This window comes from Lithobates pipiens, unplaced genomic scaffold, assembly GCF_037356315.1.
Source record: "Lithobates pipiens isolate NorthernLeopardFrog02 unplaced genomic scaffold, aLitPip1_a1.2 Scaffold_13, whole genome shotgun sequence".
NCBI classification, from domain to species: domain Eukaryota; kingdom Metazoa; phylum Chordata; class Amphibia; order Anura; family Ranidae; genus Lithobates; species Lithobates pipiens.
The window spans coordinates 334,968,454-334,987,851 of NW_027507718.1; the positions used below are offsets into that span (position 1 = coordinate 334,968,454).

General features: G+C 37.7%; 1 protein-coding gene across 1 annotated transcript in view; it reads left to right on the top strand.

Annotated features, from left to right (window-relative positions):
- The window catches only part of EDNRA (endothelin receptor type A), a 95,631-nt gene extending 76,480 nt beyond the window's left edge, over positions 1-19,151 (top strand). Inside the window, exons 5-8 of the mRNA XM_077477002.1 lie at positions 3,863-4,015; positions 6,963-7,096; positions 10,177-10,285; positions 11,957-19,151. Coding sequence (XP_077333128.1) covers positions 3,863-4,015; positions 6,963-7,096; positions 10,177-10,285; positions 11,957-12,094 — 534 coding nt within the window. The 3' untranslated portion in view covers positions 12,095-19,151. The remainder of the gene's footprint in view (positions 1-3,862; positions 4,016-6,962; positions 7,097-10,176; positions 10,286-11,956) is intronic.
- The last annotated feature ends 247 nt before the right edge of the window (positions 19,152-19,398 follow it).

The following is a 19,398-nucleotide window of genomic DNA, read 5'->3' on the forward strand; positions in this document are numbered from 1 at the left end:
CAGTGGTGAACCTTCCCAGGAGTGGCCGGCCGCCCAAAATTACCCCAAGAGCGCAGCGACGACTCATCCAAGAGGTCACAAAAGACCCCACAACAACGTCCAAGGAACTGCAGGCCTCACTTGCCTCAGTTAAGGTCAGCGCTCATGCCTCCACCATCAGGAAAAGACTGGGCAAAAATGGCCTGCATGGCAGAGTTCCAAGGAGAAAACCACTGCTGAGCAAAAAGAACATCAAAGCTCGTCTCAATTTCTCCACAACACATCTTGATGATCCCCAAGACTTTTGGGACAACATTCTGTGGACCGATGAGACAAAAGTGGAACTCTTTGGAAGGTGTGTGTCCAAGTATATCTGGCGTAGAAGGAACACTGCATTTCATAAAAAGAACATTATACCAACAGTAAAATATGGTGGTGGTAGTGTGATGGTCTGGGGCTGTTTTGCTGCTTCAGGACCTGGAAGACTTGCCGTGATAAAAGGAACTATGAATTCTGCTGTCTACCAAGAGATCCTGAAGGAGAATGTCCGACCATCTGTTCGTGTACTCAAGCTGAAACGAACTTGGGTTCTGCAGCAGGACAAACACACCAGCAAGTCCACCACCGAATGGCTGAAGAAAAACAAAATGAAGACTTTGGAGTGGCCTAGCCAAAGTCCTGACCTGAATCCTATTGAGATGTTGTGGTATGACCTTAAAAAGGCCGTTCATACTCGAAAACCCTCTAATGTAACTGAATTAGGACAATTCTGCAAAGATGAGTGGGCCAAAATTCCTCCAGGACGCTGTAAAAGCCTCATTGCACGTTATCGCAAATGCTTGGTTGCAGTTGTTGCTGCTAAGGGTGGCCCAACCAGTTATTAGGTTTAGGGGGCAATCACTTTTTCACACAGGGCCATGATGGTTTGGATTTTTTTTCACCTTTAATAATAAACACCTTCATTTACAAATTGCATTTTGTGTTTACTTGTGTTGTCCTTGACTATTGTTTAAATTGGTTTGATGTTCCGAAACACTTAAGTGTGACAAACATGCAAAGGAACAGGAAATGAGGAAGGGGGCAAACACTTTTTCACACCACTGTACTTCAGCCCCTGGAGGGGCTGTATCCACATCTCAAGGAGAAGAACGGTATGGCCTGTAAGCTGTTGCGTATACTGGACCCCACAAAGCTTGCCTTAGGCCGTGGTCTGCTGTGGTGAAGCCCATCCCTTGAAGACCCTGTGGGGTGTACCTAACCTGAAAAAGTGAAGCTTAAGCTGCTCCATGGCTCTGCAACATTGCCTCGTAAAATTTTTTTAAAGGAAATAGGGCCCCTGGGAAACACTGGGATTGTGGTTTTGAGGGATTCCGCTTTTGCATCCTCATGAGGGCGTCATTGTTTTGTGTAGCTGAGGTTTTGTGCAGTATGTACATGTGCAGACCACCTGGGTTACTACACAGATGTGGCCAGTAGAGTCAGACAACACCTGTTCGGGCTCCATAATGGAGTCATCCCTTTTGGATGTGGGACACCTCTCCCCACCATATTCTGTATGCATACAGGATGAGTTTAACCTGTACCCACCCTCAATTCAAAATTTCTAGGTGGATTCGACAACTCATTACTCAGGTGTACAACCTGAGAGGGAAGGTTCCCCCATCTCTTGTTAAAACTCATTCACTCCATTAGAAATGTTGGTGGTTCATGGGCTTTTCAGCATCAGGCCTTGGTCTCCCAGGTCTGTAGGGCTGCATCCATGTTTTACCAGGTGGATGTTTAGGGCTTTATAGATGGCAGCCTTGGACGGAAATTCTTCTAGACAACAAACAATGGTTTGCTCTCTTTCCCTACTTTTTCAGAAGTTCTTTTTGTTTGGCCCGTTATTATTATTATTATTAGCCATTGTTTTCTGTTTCCCACCCCTCATGGGATTGCTTTTGGATGTCCTGATGTTCTAAGATTTAACCATTCCTGTGTGATTCGATGTATGATTAAGAAAATATATTTTCTAACTTAGCTTTAAAATCCTTTTCTTAGAGCTCTTCACAGGACAAGAGTCCTTCCCTTCTTTTTCACTCCAATATTTCTTGCTGATAAAACTGAGGTAATGCTAAAAGTAGGAAGGATTTTGCAGGGCTGACTTAAGCTTTGCCATTTGTCAGTGTCCAATCACCTGGAGGTGGAGTATAACCGAATGGGCTAGGAATAAACCATTCCTTTGTCTTGTGATATACTCAAAGAAAGGTATTTTGAAGTAGCTGTTATACTTTTCTTTACTCTGGTTATATGTGTTTACATCATTGAAGCGAATTATAAATGTATATTTACAATGACCTATGTACTATTTTAACCAAAGCATTATTAATCATGATGTCCTAGCTGATTGTACGTTTTATTGTTATGTAGTTCCATTACTGAAACACAGCTGTAAAGTTAATTTATTGTAAATTGGAACTATCTCTGTTTGAAATCTGCATCCTAGGCTTCTAGGACTATCGCTCTGCACAAGGAAGCTTGCTTTAAATGCACACTTCCTTTTGAAAATTGTTAACATCTGGACCTGAGGGAAAAACAAAAGCACTTTTATTCTTTTCAATCAAGCCCTGATGTAAGATGAGAGGGCCGCCCTTCTCAGTACCCATATTTAATCAGTCACAGGCTCTCCACATGAACATTAGTCTGTCTTTCCATTTATATTTTTCTTACCGTCTGTATATATCACTAAATATGGGTTTGAGAATAGCTAAACAGCGTCATATGAAATAACAGTATCAGTGATTTGCCACATACACATGTCATAAGTGAGCAATGATAGGAAAGTTGAGGGTAAATAGAACAAAAGAACTTTTGTAGCCTCCCACAGACATTATCTCAAAGTCAATCAATGCCCTGAAGTCAGTAGCACTACATATACTGAATAGGCTAACAAGATAAGCCTCTCTGACATAATTAACTACAAAGTGATCTTTGACCTCCGTCAATCGAAGTGGCAATTGAAGGAGCCGTTAAACACAGGACAATAGTACAACCCTAAACGTTTGTCCCCAGTATTATCAACTTCAGCTTTTAACTGCAACTCATTAATATAGTTATTGCAAGTGTAGTCCATGAATGTATTCATTCAGTCAACACAAAGCAAAAATACTTGTCAGTAAAATCAAAGCTAGGCCATAAATAAGTCTGAGAACTCTTTTCAGCCTGAAAATGTTTAAAGCCAGTCATCAGCACCAAATTCAATGCATGGATTGTGGGATAAAAAATAATAACTCTTAAATGCTTTTCTCTGCAAATGTATACAACTGGAGCCAACATCTATTCATAAAATACATTTATATTGCTTTCTATTAACATTTTAAAATATGTATCACGTTATAAAGATGCAATTTAAAAAAAACTGTATTTATTTTTATTCACATAAATTTGAAATATTGCTTATAAATGTGTTGTTATTACCACTTCTGGCTACCACTTTGGGCATGCCTGAAAAACTGGACTGTTGGGAAACATAGCTCAACAGTAGGAAAGCTCAAATTAGACAGAGGAGCGTCTCAGAGGAGGGACACATCCCTCTCAATCAAAGTTAAAGTTATGGAAAACATAGAATGCAAATAACATATCACGCTATGGAGCAAAAGGCAACGTAAGTCTCTGAGGTGTATTTTTTTTCTTGTCAGACATCCAAATCATCTCCGTCTGAAAGCAGCACATATAACCAAATTAAGTATCATCCCAAATGTTTTGTGTTCAGACAGAAATCCCGACCACCCAATGTCAAAACATTGCATTATCCTTTGAATTTCATGATTCGATTAGAATTTTGATATAAATATTGCTTATCTGAGAACAAACTGACATTTGAGGACTTATTTATGTATTTCAGTTTTACAAGAACGCAAAAGATTGGTGGCTGTTTGGTTTCTATTTCTGTGTACCTCTGGCATGTACTGGAATTTTCTATACTCTAATGACATGTGAGATGCTACACCAAAGGAAGGGAAGTCTCCGCATAGCATTGAGTGAGCACCTAAAACAGGTATGTAAAAACTAGGCAGAGCTATGTCAGTTTCAATTACAATTAGATGAATTATTATTTTGTATTTAATCTCACTCTCCATAGTCCATATTTTAGACCTCTTCTGACAAGAAACTGTCAAAATGGGTAGCCTATATTTTTCAAAGCTTCCTGTCGCTAGGGTGGCTATGCTTATTCACCATGGTTGTTACCCATGTCTTCCTATTTTCATCTGTATTACATGGGGGGTTGGGGAGATTAGCATCTACCAAAAGAAAGATAAGATTGTACTTGCACTTCAGCTCTCCGAGAGTGACAGGGACACAGCATTTTTGGCAAGATCAACAGGTATTGTCTGTATTTGCCCAGAAAACAAATGCAGCCACTACATCTAAGGAGTGGTAAGCTACAATGTATAAAATTTTTGTTCTTGAGTTTAGATAACCTTTGCGTGATTTTACAATGCATTGCATTCCATTGTCTACACTTTTCTATAAATTTTAACAACTTCCCGCCTGGCCTATAGCAGATTGATGGCCGGGTGGGACATCCGTCCCTCTGAGAGGATGTCATATGGTGTCCTCTCAGAAGGCGCTGCTCACGCAGGCCGTGGATACAGACTGATCAGTGTAGTGGCTCGCTGTCAGTACCATATGACCGCTGTGACCAATCACAGCAGGTCACATGACAGTTGTATACAATGGGTTGCTTCCTTTTGTGCCATCCATTGTACACAATTGTGTTGATAGCTGTGATTGTACGCATATTGTGATCATAGACAGAGCCAATCACAGCCCATCTGTACCACGTGATTAGCTTTGACCAATCACAGCTAATCACAACAAAACAAACTGAATGAATCAGTAAAATGCTTGCTTGTAGCAATGTAATTGACTTCTATAAGCAATCGTAATAATAATTAAAAAATCCTTATTACTTCTCCAGAGTAGTACTGTGGTAACATTATATTGCTCTCGTCGCAGTGTGCGTGAAAAAAAATCTTAAAAGAAAAAATTTAATAAAAATAGAAAAAACATATTTTTTCCATACTGTCACCAGTCAGTGTCCCTGATCACCACCACACCAGTTATATAATGACACTGTACTGCACTGGTGAAAGTATGTTAAACAAAATAAAAAAATAAAATAAAATTGGACTTTTTTTTTTTTATTAATTTCTTAATTTTCTAACAAATGATCATTGAAAAAAATGACAACTTGGACTACAAAAAAACTTACAATGCCTCTTACTAAATACCTTGGACTGTCTACTTTCCAAAAATGGGTAATTTGAGGGATATTTGTACTGTCCTGACATTTTTGGGCCTCAAAAAATGAGTCAGTACATCAGGCAGTACATCAGGATTGAACAATAGATCAATTTTCAGATATATACCATAGTTTGTGGACTCTATAACTTTCCTACAGACTAAATAATATACACTGATTTGAGTTATTTTCACCAAAGAAATGTAGCAGAATATATATTGGCCTAAATTTATGAAGAACAATTATTTATGTGCAAAACAGAAACAAAGAAAAATGTGGGGTTATTTTTCAAAATACGCTATCAGTTTATTTATCAAAAAAAAAAAACCTAGTGCTGATTAAATACCACCAAAAGAAAACTCTATTTGTGTGAACAAAATTATAGAAATGTTGTTTGGGTACAGTGCTGTATGACTGCGCAATTGTCATTTAACTACTTGCCGACCGACTCACGCTGATATACATTGGCAGAATGGCTCTGCTGCGAGAAACCCCTTATGGGTATGTTGTACCCTTTAAAAGCCACCAGGGGGCACGCGATAATGGGCACGAGCGCCAGCTCAGCGATTTGTGTGTGTAAACCCTGTTCTGTCAGGGGAGAGGAGACATATCTCCCCCTAGTGTTAACCCCTTCCCTGCCAGTGACATTTACACGGTAATCAGTGCATTTTTATAACACTGATTGCTGTATTAATGTCAATGGTCCCAAAAATGTGTTAAAAGTATCCGATCTGTCCGCCGCAATGTCGCAGCACCGCTAAAAATCACAGATCACTGCCATTACTAGTAAAAATAAATAATAATAAAATGCCATAAAAATGCCATAAATCTTTCCCCTAGTTTATAGATGCTATAACTTTTGCTCAAACCAATTTTTTTTACCAAAAATATGTAGAAGAATATATATTGCCCTAAACTGATGAAGAAATTTGTTTTTTAAAAACATTTTTGGCGATATTTATTATAGCAAAAAGTAAAAAATATTGTTTTATTTTTCAAAATTGTCGCTCTTTTTTTGTTTATAGCGCAAAAAATAAAAACAGGTGATCAGATACCACCCAAAGAAAGCTCTATTTGTGGGGAAAAAAAGGACGCAAATTTTGTTTGATCACACAATTGTCAGTTAAAGCGACGCAATGCCAAATTATAAAAATTGCTTTGGTTAGGAAGGGGGTAAAATCTTTTGGGGCTGAAGCAGTTAAAGTACGACAGTGCTGAAAGCTGAAAATTGGCCTGGGCAGGAAAAAAAGTGTCTTGTATTGAAGTGTTTAATATGGAATTTCTATGTGTGTTTTCTGTAAACTGCATAGAAAATTAAGTACTGTCCATGATACTTTTTTTATTTACACTAACAAATAATTTTTCAGGACAAGCTTTCGGGGTATGTCCCCTTCTTCAAGGTCCAAGCAGTACTGATTTACAAACTGATTTGTAAACTGCAGTAAGCAGATTTTATTTTTTATTTTTTAATGGCGCATACAAAAAAGGTGTGGATCCAAATCGGTCAGAATTAGCTTTATTGCAGAGAAAGGCTGTCATGTACAATATGGGCAGTCTGTTTCATTTTTAAAAAAAACATGCATTTGTGAATATGTAGATTGTCTGTGTAATTGATTTAACTGTAAGACTGAATAGCATCAAACAATATAAAAGACTAGGGATGCAAGAAAGTAATATAATCTGTGCAATGTCTTTACAGCGACGTGAGGTTGCAAAGACTGTGTTTTGCCTGGTTGTGATATTTGCCCTGTGTTGGTTTCCTCTGCATCTGAGCAGAATCATCAAGAAGACCATGTACAATGAGAAGGATGCTGGACGCTGTGAGCTTCTCAGGTAATCTGCAATTTGTAAAATACTGAATCTACTCTAGTCTAATGTGCATAGCCCTAGTCTAAAAATAATGTTTCATGGACAACATGGCAACACATAGCTAAAAAATTGGAACTTATAAACTAAAGGCAAATAGGCTGTTCATTTTGCAAGGGGATATTCCCTTAGCTTAGTCAATATGATAAAATTGCACATTGCGAAGAATACCCAATCACATGCAGGGTGAATACATTTATTTTTTATTTTTGCTTGCACATGATTAGATGATGGCAGTCAGCAGAGAATCACCCTATTCACTAAGCTCTGACGAAAACTCCCTTGCAAAATGCAACTTCCCTTGCACGGTGTACAGTCTATTTCCTTTCGATTCTGTTCACATATTTGCTAATTAGTTGCGCTTTGAATCCTATACGATTCCCATGACAGGTGAACCAAACCAGCTTTCTAAGGAGCCAGTTTCGCATATTCAGTGCAAATTTTAAAAGATTCCTGTGCGCCTTCTGAGCACCACTCTGGGTCTGATATGGCTTTTAGGGGGAATCCCACACCAAAATAAAAAAATGGGGTGGGGCCGCCCTCCCGAATCCATACCAGACCCAGATCCAAGCATGTAGCCTTGCAGGCCAAGGAAGGGGAGGGGACTAGCAAAGGGCCCCCCTCCTGAACCATACCAGGCCACATGCCCTCAACATGGGGGATTCTTTGGAGCAGGGTGGCTCTACCCCCTACCAAAGAACCTTGATTTTGACAGGTACCTTCTCCCATTTCTGCTCGGATCACCTAGGAGTTCGATCCCTCCCATTACCCCTCACCCCCTGCCCCCACTTTGCCCTCTGCCTTCTGGGACACGTCACAAGTCCCAGAAGGCTGCAGGAGCATTAACAAAGAGCAGCTTGAGCATGTGCAGTGGAAATACAGCTGTAAAGCTGCAAGGAGTCACAGGCGGCTTCCCATAGTAATTATGCAAGCTCCAGAGACATAAAGAACAGTGAAGAACTGGCCCGGGTGAAGACAGCGCTGGATCCCTGGACAGGTGAGTGTATTTTTAATAAAAGTCAGCAGTTACAGTATTTGTAGCTTTAAGATTAAGCTTTGGCGCTAAAACCCTTCTTATCATGGATCTGAGTGCAAAGAAATTAGTGTGTTTTTAAAAAAAATCTATGTGTTGTTAGACAATTTTATTCAGTGTTGCTGTTAGATAGCTTTTTGCGTATTATTTATGTGTGTGTATAACAACCAAAAAATATTAACCAAAAAAATATTATTTCTATGTCCACCGTGAAGTAATACTTGCCAAATATCTGTATGAGTACTGTTTACAACTCCGTGATAGTTTCTATATATTCATTAATAAAATACCCAAAGTGAACAACAAGAAATATATAAAAAATAAACGACAAAATTATTTTACAATGTGCAAAAATTGCTAGTTAGTGATCTTCTGCAACTACGAGTTCCAAAGGTGACGGTACAGAATAATCATGCAAATGACAAGAAAAAGTCCTTCAATATCCAAAAGAATTTTTTTTCAAAACCGCATCTACAAATTGCTAAAAAATCGCATGTGCTAAGTCTTTAAAGCAAATAGTAAGGTAAGGTGACTAGTGCAGGAAGATTAGGAACATTCCTCTCCGGTGCGCCACTCAGTGTTGAAGAGATATAATTGCGCTCACCAGAGAAAGTACCCTCAGAAGGGTTAGCCGAGCCTTCACAGTATGAGCCACTGTGCTGCTTGCTTTAGACTCTGCTCCTGTTGTACTGGGGAAGTATTCACCCTTTAATTCCACGTTTGTTCCATTATTAAATGCATGGAGGAGGAAACAAAAGTATATCCATAGTGCAAAACTGTATTTTTAGCCTTTTTATTAAATATAGAAGAAATTTACTCACAATGTCTTTAAAAACAAATCGCGTGTGTGACAGCTTCGCCGGCCGCTGCTGCCTGTTAACAGTATGAAGGTGCACGTCCCTGGTCACGCCCTACGCGTTTCGTCAGAGCGACGTCACCTGGAGCCAGTATTTGTAGCTGCTGACTTTTATTTTTGTTTTAGTGGGGGGCTGAAGATCCTTTTTAAAAATTTGGTAAATATATATATATTTTTTTTTAAAGCAGTTATTCAAGGTCGGTAAGGTCTAAGCAGGGTGCCTAGGCACCAAAATCATTTTTTTTAAGGCAATACTGCTGTGGTGATGCTTGGAACATTCAAGCAGTGGGTAAACCAGGAGCAAATACCTCCATTCACCCCTGAGTGCTGACATAATAGCTACTGCATGCACTAACTTTTTGCTATTTGTCTTCAAATAAACCCAAATGCTTATCTTAGTTTTCACAAATGACCTACAGAGCTGTTTATGCCTAAACATGTATCACTGCTCTAAAAATAAGTTACATGCAGGGGCGGACTGACCATTCGGCCACTCGGGCACTGTCCGAGGGCCCTGGGCCACTAGGGGGCCCCATCAGGGTTGCCAGCCTTAGTAAAACCAGGTACAGTATGGAAAAATCTGTGTTTTTTTTTTTACATCTGTCTCTGAAATGTCCCTTACCGACATCCTTTTGTTCTAAAAATCCTGAGATTATAGCTGCCCCCCTCTCCAGTACCTTCTCAGCCAATAGAAACATGTCTGTGTATACTGTGTGTACATGTATGTGTATACTGTGTGGCCCCATAATCTCTGATTGCATGGGGGCCCCATAATCTCCTATTGCCCGGGGGCCCCATGATTTGTCAGTCTGCCCCTGGTTACATGTGAATATATACTCGAACACCACAGGAGTATAAATGCATAAATCATAAAATTACAGCTTTATGGTGGAGTCCCATTAGATGGCTTCCTTTTAAAATGTTTAAAAGTATTATTCACATCCAGCTAATGAAGTCAAACAGATGGGACGTGTTACAGGAAAATACTTTCTGTTTCATTCCCAGCAAGATATGATTCGTCCTGGTGTGTTTTGATTTAAATCAATGTCTGTCTCCAAATGTTCTGTACTGAGACTCTGATAATTATATTAAGATGCAATACTGAAAATTCGGACAGATAGCAGTTTAATTGTTTTTTTTTTTTCTTTTGATATTCAGCTTTCTGCTGGTTATGGATTACATCAGCATTAACTTGGCAGCATTAAACTCTTGTATTAATCCAATAGCCCTCTACTTCGTAAGCAAGAAGTTTAAAAACTGTTTCCAGGTAAGAAACTGTTCAGTGTCTGTGAAATAGTCTGTTTATAATGGGAATTTTTCCGACAAGGTGAAAGGAATTTAGTGTGTTTGTTCTCAGAAAACAGATATGTGAATATCAAGAACCAATTGACCTTTTCCTTTATACTGATTTACAAAATTGTTGCAAAAGATGAAATCGCACATATTAAAACACCAATTAATACAGCTATTTATACATAAGAGGAGTTTGCATGAGTAGCTGAATTTGCCTCTATACTAGCACTCTCTAAACCCCTTTATAAGTTGATCTGTCATATTCATCTGCAGTGCACATTATTGTCACTTTAGCACTAATGGATTGCTAACAAGAATTGAGAGATGAGGAAAAAGAGTGCAGGCATAAGCTGACCATACACTAGTAGAATTTTGTACAAAATGTATTGTAAGAGCATTTGATCAATTTCTAATCATTTCGGACATGAAACCGACATTCATTTTCAAATACAGTGGCTAAAACAATTCAAACACGAGGTATGGAAAATTTTTCTTGAACAAACAAACTTTTGACAATGTATGGAGTTTTCATTTGGGAAAGTCTGTTAATTCTAACAATCTAATGTTAAAAAAAAACTGAATTTTGAAGCAAATTTTTAATCAATAGTTTTTATTAAAATTTTAATTTGTATCAAGACAAATGACAGAAATTATGACTAAATAACAGATCAGTTACAGTATTTAGATACATAGATAATAGTATCCAAAAATTATAAAAAATATAATATAAAGAAAACCATATTAATTATCTCAATTATAAATTTGAATGACATTTTCCATGTACTGAGAAATGTTGTATGGATGTTTGTACAAAATTACATACAAGAGTTTGTTCAGAAATCTACCAGTGTATGGCCAGCATTGGTGTCCAATCAACAAGCTAGAGGAGAATGTTGGACCATGGTGGGCTACCTACTAGAATAAAGAAAATTACTTGTTTGATTAGAAATTTTAACTTTTTAGTTTTAAGTTATTTAAGAAATTGTCAGCAACAATAAAAATGTTGGATTGAGTGCAATAGTGAATGTTGCATTTACTGTATTTATTTGTAATATGGAATATTTTCCTAGATGATCGTTAACTGGCTCAGCAACAAAAAAATACGGTAACTGAAGTGTATTTTTTTAAATAAAATTCAGAATATCTGTTCATCTTATTTTTTTTTTACTTTTGTCAAGTAAAATAAGTGTCACCATTTCAAATTCCAGATCATTGAGTTTAAACAGTGCAAGTGATGCATAATTATAAAATGTAAAGTCTGTCTCTGGCCATAAGCTGCAGAACAGTTTCATCAGAGATACTTTAAACACCTTAGCTTTTATAGAGGCCAGCTAATGGTATGCCAAAACCCGTTTTATCTTACTCATCTTATGTTTTGAGTATATACTGTATATTTAATAAAAAACATATAAAGCAGAGAATGGACCAACATTCAAACACAGGTTATTTTTTTATTGGAGATATGCTATAAACCTTTGGCTGCTCACAGGCTTCCCACCAACCACAGTTTGTGTCATTTACATTGTGCAGAAGATTAGAAATGTGAATGTTGCTTAGTATAACGTATAAATATCTATGCATTATATAATTATGTAGACATGCACAAAGTAACTTTTTTATTCTCTTTTTATTTTTTTTATTTCAGTCATGTCTGTGCTGCTGTTGTCAATCAAAGACCCTGACAAGTACATCCCCCATGATTGTAACCAGTATGCAGTGGAAAAATCATGATCAAAACTACTACATTGCAGACAGGAGTATTCACAAGGACAGCCTCAATTAGCCACAATCGTCTGCACAAGAAGACTTTGAACCACACCATAAAAGTGGTTACTTTCTACAAAGGAACAATCTTCTTATGCTGCTGAAGAAAAGTAAATATCCAGGCAATGCTGGACCCATTGTTCCATTTTAGAGATTTACTGGACCACAGTCAAATCTAAGCTCCAAGCATATATGCTCTCCGTTGGCTGTAATACAGCCTTTTATGTCTAATGCTCGGCAGTGTAAGCCGTTGGACCAATGTTGTTCTATGGACTTCTAGGTGGTGATGGAACGTGCAAAGCTATACTGACACACAGCCACTTGTTTTGTCAGTGTCGAAGATACCAAAGAATTTAGAACCAGGCTTTGTTGAATTGAGTGCTGGCAGCTTCTACGTATCATGTTCCTGAATTATATTGAATGTACTGCTCACCTTACTCTCTGCAGGAGGGTGGAAAAGAAAACAGTATTTCTATGGAGTTATTATATAAAACTATAATTACTTTGCATATAACAATTTTTATTTAACATATATAAATATGTATATTTTTTAATTGGAAACCATAGAGGATTGTGAGATATTGTATAAAAGCATGTGTTGTACTTGCATTTTTCTGGCACACTAAAATATTAGGCATAAGATATGCATTTTTATGGCACTTCAGTATTCAGAGACCCACCATCTATGTGCAAAAGGGTGGTATTTTTTTGAAGCATGGCAAAGGACACATTAAAGTGTGTTTTAAGACAAAGGTGATGTTATTTAGAGAGGTGTTATGCATAACTGATCATTGTTACTGGTCAAATGGCATTTATTTGTCATAAGAAAAAGGGATTTAAAATCTCACTATAAAAATGATTACAAATTCTCACTGAATATTTTTCATTTCTAAATCCTTTGACTACAGTACATAAAAGAAGTCAGTATTTATTTTCCAATGTAATTAGTAAGGAACATTGTTAGTCTTGTGTAAAAAAGAAAAAAAGAAAGTGGAAGAAAAGAATATGGAGATGTTGTCCATAATAACCAGAATTAACCAACAATAATAATAATAATAATCTGACTATTATATTTCTAGTGAAAGGAAAGCATGCATCCTAATTTTTGATTTAGGCAATATTTATATATAAAAAAAAAACTATAATGACATTGAAACCTGTAAAGATGCTTTAAAGTACAAGTTTCCCTATCTTAAAGAATCATAATTCATATTTATCATCAACATCTCTATAAAATAACTTTTAAGCAGCTTTTGGATACAGTTTGAAATTCAGTGGATTTGGGATGATTATACAAATCCACTCTAAATATTCAGTATTCCTAGATTATACCTGTTAAATCCCTCAATTCTTTCATTTGGTAGGGGTGAATCCTGTTCAAATGAATAAAGTGGTCTAAATCAAGATTAAAAATACCCCCACCCACCTAACCAACAGTGCATTATAAAATAGTTTTTAAAAAGTGTTAAAAGAAAATCCAAAAATGACTGGTCCCACTCCTTGAGGGAACCTCATCTAGGAGGCTACAGAATAATGAGTCTCTCAGAGATTCATGATGGTACTGGAGAGTTATATCCTCATGCTCAATTTTGCTCCATTTTCTATTTGATCAGAAAGAACATAATAGGCCTTGTACCAGTTCACTGTAATCTCTTATCACAGGGTATCAATTATGTACCCCAAACAGTTCCCAGAGAAGAGAACTCTCTGGTGCCACCTTACAGCAGATACGGTTTGCAAAGATGCACTTTAGGTGTTCACAAAAATGATAAAATAGGACTTGTCCATCAGATTAACACATGATATAAATGTACTGCATTGCCAACAAGTTGTGCCTAGCACCAACACAGGTACTCTGTTTTAAAGTGATTGTAAAGTCTTGTTTTTTTTTTTCAATAAAAATAACAAACCTCATAACAAACCTGCTGTATGCAGTGGATTTGCACAGAGCAGCCTGGATCCTCCTCTTCTCGGGTCCCTCTTCTGTGCTCCTGGCCCCTCCCCCCTGTTGAGTTCCCCCACAGCAAGCAGCTTGCTATGGGGGCACCAGAGCTGAGTCACAGCTCTGTGTGTCCTTTCAGACATGGAGCTGTGGCCCGGCACCGCCCCTTCTCTCTCCTGATTGACTGACTGACTTTGATTGACAGCAGCGGGAGCCAATGGCACTGCTGGTATGTCTCAGCCAATCAGAAAGGAGAGTCTCAGGTTGGCCGAGATACTCGTGGACATTGCTGGACAGAGATGGACCCCAGGTAAGCATTAGAGGGGCTGAGGGGGGCTGCTGCACACAGAAGGCTTTTTATCCTAATGCATAGAATGCATTAAGATAAAAAACCTTCTGACTTTACAACTCCTTTAAGCATCATTATGTACAAATGTTGCCATCTAGATTTAAATTATGTTTCGTTAATGCATCATGCTGCCTACTCTAATTGGGAACAGACTTGTGTCCGGTTGTAGAGGCAATACTGTTTTTGCAGTTGGTAAAGGATATCCCACATGTTTTCTTTTAAATTCAGTATGTATTTACAGCTATATGCACATATTAACCTATGCTCTGGAGATGAAATTTTGCAGCTGCCTGAGGAGGAAGGTTTTTTAGCAGACCTCCACAAATGCTACTTCAAAGTAAAAAACATCACAAAAGCTCCATCCTATAGGTTATTTGTGAACAGACCTACAGTGTTCATAAAATGTATGTAAACATACTTTCCTCACTGATTTATGGATGTTTACTAATGTTGGTACAATATGCATCACATATACTTGATTAAATTAGCTAGACTGGTTCCATATTTTATAACACTAGAACAGACACTTAGATGTTAGTAATATGTTGCATTTTTAGTGATGTTTAGACAGATATTGACAGGGTCACAACGTTGATCTAGCGTGTACAAATATGGACAGTTTTGCATATACACTATTAAATGTGCAGTATACTACACATGTTTCTGGGTTTGAAAACCCCATTTGTAACTGGATAACTTCCATTTTATTTTACTAAAATTATATACAGTATAGTTCCATATAGTACATTCCTCTTTAAAATTGAAAGAAACATGTTAAAGTAGAACTCCTGGCTTACTGTTAGCTATGAGAGTTCCCAATATATATGGAGTGGATAGTGTTAAAATACATGGTACATTTTCTATGAAGCAACTGATAACATTGTTTTCTAACATATTTTCTAACATATTGATTAAATTGACATCCCTAGTGTCTAAAAGCTGAAAAATCCTGTACTCTCCGCCTCTGGATTGTTAACTGTTAGCATTGTTCCCTGCTATCTCTGCAGACTACAAAAAAGGACCGGTAATGCTGGGTACACACTATAGGTTCTCACTATAGGACCCAGCAGGCTGAACAAAAAAGTGATGTTAGTGCAGCGATCTCCCCCATTGTGCTATTGGCTTCTGATAGGATGACTGCCCCCCCCCCAGCAGAACACACTGATCAGCACTCGTATCCATTGGGATGCCATCCAAAATGCATGAAACCACAACTCAATGCACCATCAGTTGTACATTATCGTGTATTACCCTAACATCCTAACGTTTAACCTAAACTCTTTCACTCTCAGTGCTAAAAATTAACTAGTTAAACTTAAATGATAACTCTGTGTTTTAGATAATGTTTTATGTTACCCCCAACATAAAGAATGGTTGCATAAACCACCCACCGAAGACAAATATCCCCCCTCCCATTGTTATTCTTTTAATTCAGCCTGGCTTTGCATGGCATTACCTGTCATCCATTGACTGGTTTCACACAATTAAATTACTACAAGTCCCATCGGCTACCTCGTCAGAATGACCATGCAGAGCCATGCTGGCAGTGCCTCCTCCCTCACTGGCTTGTAGTCCAGTTACATTTCCTCTAGATGCCTTCCTTTGTATGAACCTGAGGCTGGAGGTAAACATCGATGAAGCCTCAGTGCAAAAAATAGTAAATGCACATTATTCGTAAGATCAGTGTCAATACATTTTTAATCCAATAACTAACCCTCTAAAGTCTGATCTTCTTCCTAATCTTATCTTTAAGCTGAACTCCAGGCAAACAACTAAATAGACAGATGAAATACATATATCATAGCTGTTTGGCCTGTCAAATAATTTGATTTCTCTTCATTCAGTCCTAAGATTTACACAGCTTTGTCACACAACACCATCCTGCCTGGCTGGGCAGAAGGACTTGGTTGCTCTCTGCTGCAGTTGGGTAATACTTACAGACCTTGCCTCTCCCGTAGCCTGTAAGGGGACATTGAAAGGAGATGCAGCAGATGTACAGGGACTGCAAAAAGGTCAATGCTTTAGGATCAGCTTTAACTTTAAAGGTAATCTATATCCTGGATGTTTCTTATCAGCACCAAAAGTTTTTGTGCTGACTGCTACCAGTTTTGTGCTGAACAAAATAGTACCAAACCTTCCTTGCCAAATACATTTAGCTCTGTACTTTTACAGCTGTTAAACATTACTTTCTAACATTTATATTCATCAAGCAGTTATACAATAAAATTCTTTACATATTTTACTATAATCATGCGATTGGTATAACACAGTGAAAGCACATTAGAAACATCACACAAGAATTACCCTATCAATTTAGGGTAGCCACTGATGGCTCAACTTAGCCATGCTTTAGTTTTACCCATGAAATAATTCAGCCATTTATGGCCTTCCTGATATTTACCTGTGGTCATAGGAGATTATTATTGCACAATTTGTTGAAAATATTCAAATGACTAGGCATCAATCTTCTCTTTTCAGCAGTAGAGGTGAAGTACTGCTATGTGCTACGGTCACACATTGGCAGAGTATAGCGGTGCCTTAAGTTTGGACACTTCAGCAATGCTGAATGGCCCAGATGAGCAAATTTCCTACCTGTTGTCATTTTCAGAGAGATCTTTACCTAAGGCCACTCTAATGCCGCGTACACACGGTCATATTTTCCAATGGAAAATGTTCGATGGGTGCTTTTTGTCAGAAATTCTGACCGAGCGTAGACTACATCAGACATATTCCATCAGAATTTCCGACACAAAATCTGAGATCTAGATCTCAAGTTTTCCACCAACAAAATCCATTGTCGGAAATTACGATCGTGTATACACAATCCCGACGCACAAAGTTCTACGCATGCTCAGAATCAAGCAGAAGAACTGCACTGGCTGCTGAACTTTAATTTTCTTGGCTGATCGTATGCCACTGTGTTCTTGACGTTCTGAATTCCAACAACATTGTGTGACCGTGTGTATGCAAGACAAGTTTGAGCCAACATCCTTCGGAAAAAACCCCATGAATTTTGTTGTCGGAATGTACAATTGTGTGTACGCAGCATTAGACACCTTGGCGGGCACACATGTGGAGTTGCCAGCAGAAACCAGTCATATTTCACCTTTCATTTTTATGCAAAACTTAAAAAAGCATTCTAATTTGTCACAATGGGCAACACAATTTTTCTTTCTCCACTTTAGTGAACAAGGTAGATTTTATAACTGTTTTTCTCATGCTCTCCAAATGCATTTTGCCTTTTTATAATCAAGGCCCTGTGTCTAAAGCATGCATGTAAAGGTTATTGCATTTAATCTTGTTGTAGCTTCCATTTCTTAATCTAAAAATTGAGTTTCTATTCAGTTCAATTTATATGCACTTATTTTGGAACTCTGAATATTTTACATAATAAGAGGCATAAACTCTCTGAACAATTTCTTAAATTCAGAAATGAATTTTATCGGCATCCACCTTTTGCTAAGCTATGCTCCTTAAAGTTTTGTTGTTCCCCCAGAAATGATTTATGTACAAATGTTGTTAATGTGATCTCGTGGTAGCTCATGTTCATGTAAGTAATGTACATACCTGTTTCATTAGTGTTTAATATAAATATAACATTTAGACAATGCTGTGTACTTATACTCAGGTGCAGTTAAGTGTAGGAAGACAATCTATTTATTAGTCATTTTCTACCATGTATGTATATGTATCAAACTATAAGCTTCTAACTGAACCCTGCATGTTGGGATTTATTTAATTAAAAAGCAAAGACTGAACAGTATTGATGTCCTTAGTACTGAACTCTGGGAGCCAAACTTTGAATAACTTTCATTCAGTGTTTCTTTTCTTCATACTGCCTAAAAACTAGGCTTTTAGTTAGGTCAAATATTACAGCTCCTGCTGTACTTCTATCTCCAAACCAGCGTTATTATAGACACCAATACTGGTATCGTGTCTCTGCTCAGTTTGCACTTGCTTATTTACAAAGTGCATGGCCACAGTGTCTTCCCAGGGATGTTTTGTGAATAGCAAGCAAAGAGTCTATCATACCTGCACTGGAGTCTATCATACCTGCAGTGCTGGTTTGAGGGGGGCAGATGTACAGTTGGAGATGTACTATCCAGTGCATCTAAAAGCTCAATATTTAGGATGTTTGAATAAAAATGCTGAATTGATAAATAGCAGAGGAAACCAGCTAAAGCTATTCATTTGGTGGTGCCCAGACTTTAGCTTCAAACCTAATAGTAGATATTTGGCGATATAATTAGATTTATTGGGTCTGAATAACTGTAGCGGATTTCTTTTGTATACAGAGGCTTCTGACCACCAAAGTGGTTATTATGATACATTTTATTATATAATGTAACAAATCCGGCATACTTATATAGCTCATCAAACCATGGGCAGGCTTAGCTAGGTCTCTTTGTTCTATATCTCCATTGTGGCTGCGGAGCGCACTAAACAGAAACGGTGTGCAGCTTTGGCTCCGTTTCAGGGCCGAATTCAGGCGGCCCTGATACGTCTCTGAAACAGGGAACAGGGACGCACAGCGCTCCTGTGCGATCCACAGCCGGTTCCAGTGTCAACCGAGCCTTAAACCACAAATAATTTCATTATTTGATGTTATCTTCTGAATCATATTTTTATCTTTTCAAGGGAATTAGTTAAAAACATAAGAGATTTGGGCTAAAGTAAACAGTACACATTTTTTTAACATGTCCAGTTTGATAAATGACTGTGTATCTTTCCATGAACCTGTGGTCTTTCAGAGAGTATTTTACTCAAATAAAATATTAGAATATAGCTTGTGGCATGTTATTTTTATTCTGTTTGGTTTTAGTTTACTAATGGGGTTGTTTTTTAAAACCAGATTCCAAGGTCTGTTTTTAATTAAAATGTTTGGCCTATTAAGCAACACATTTACTGCATTTCATTTTAGGTCTTTAAAGTTAACATTTATGCGATAGGGCCTTTTAAATAAGTGGTATTGTGCAAAAGATCCTACCCAATAACGCTCAATTAGTATTCTTTATCTACAGTTTCCACTCCA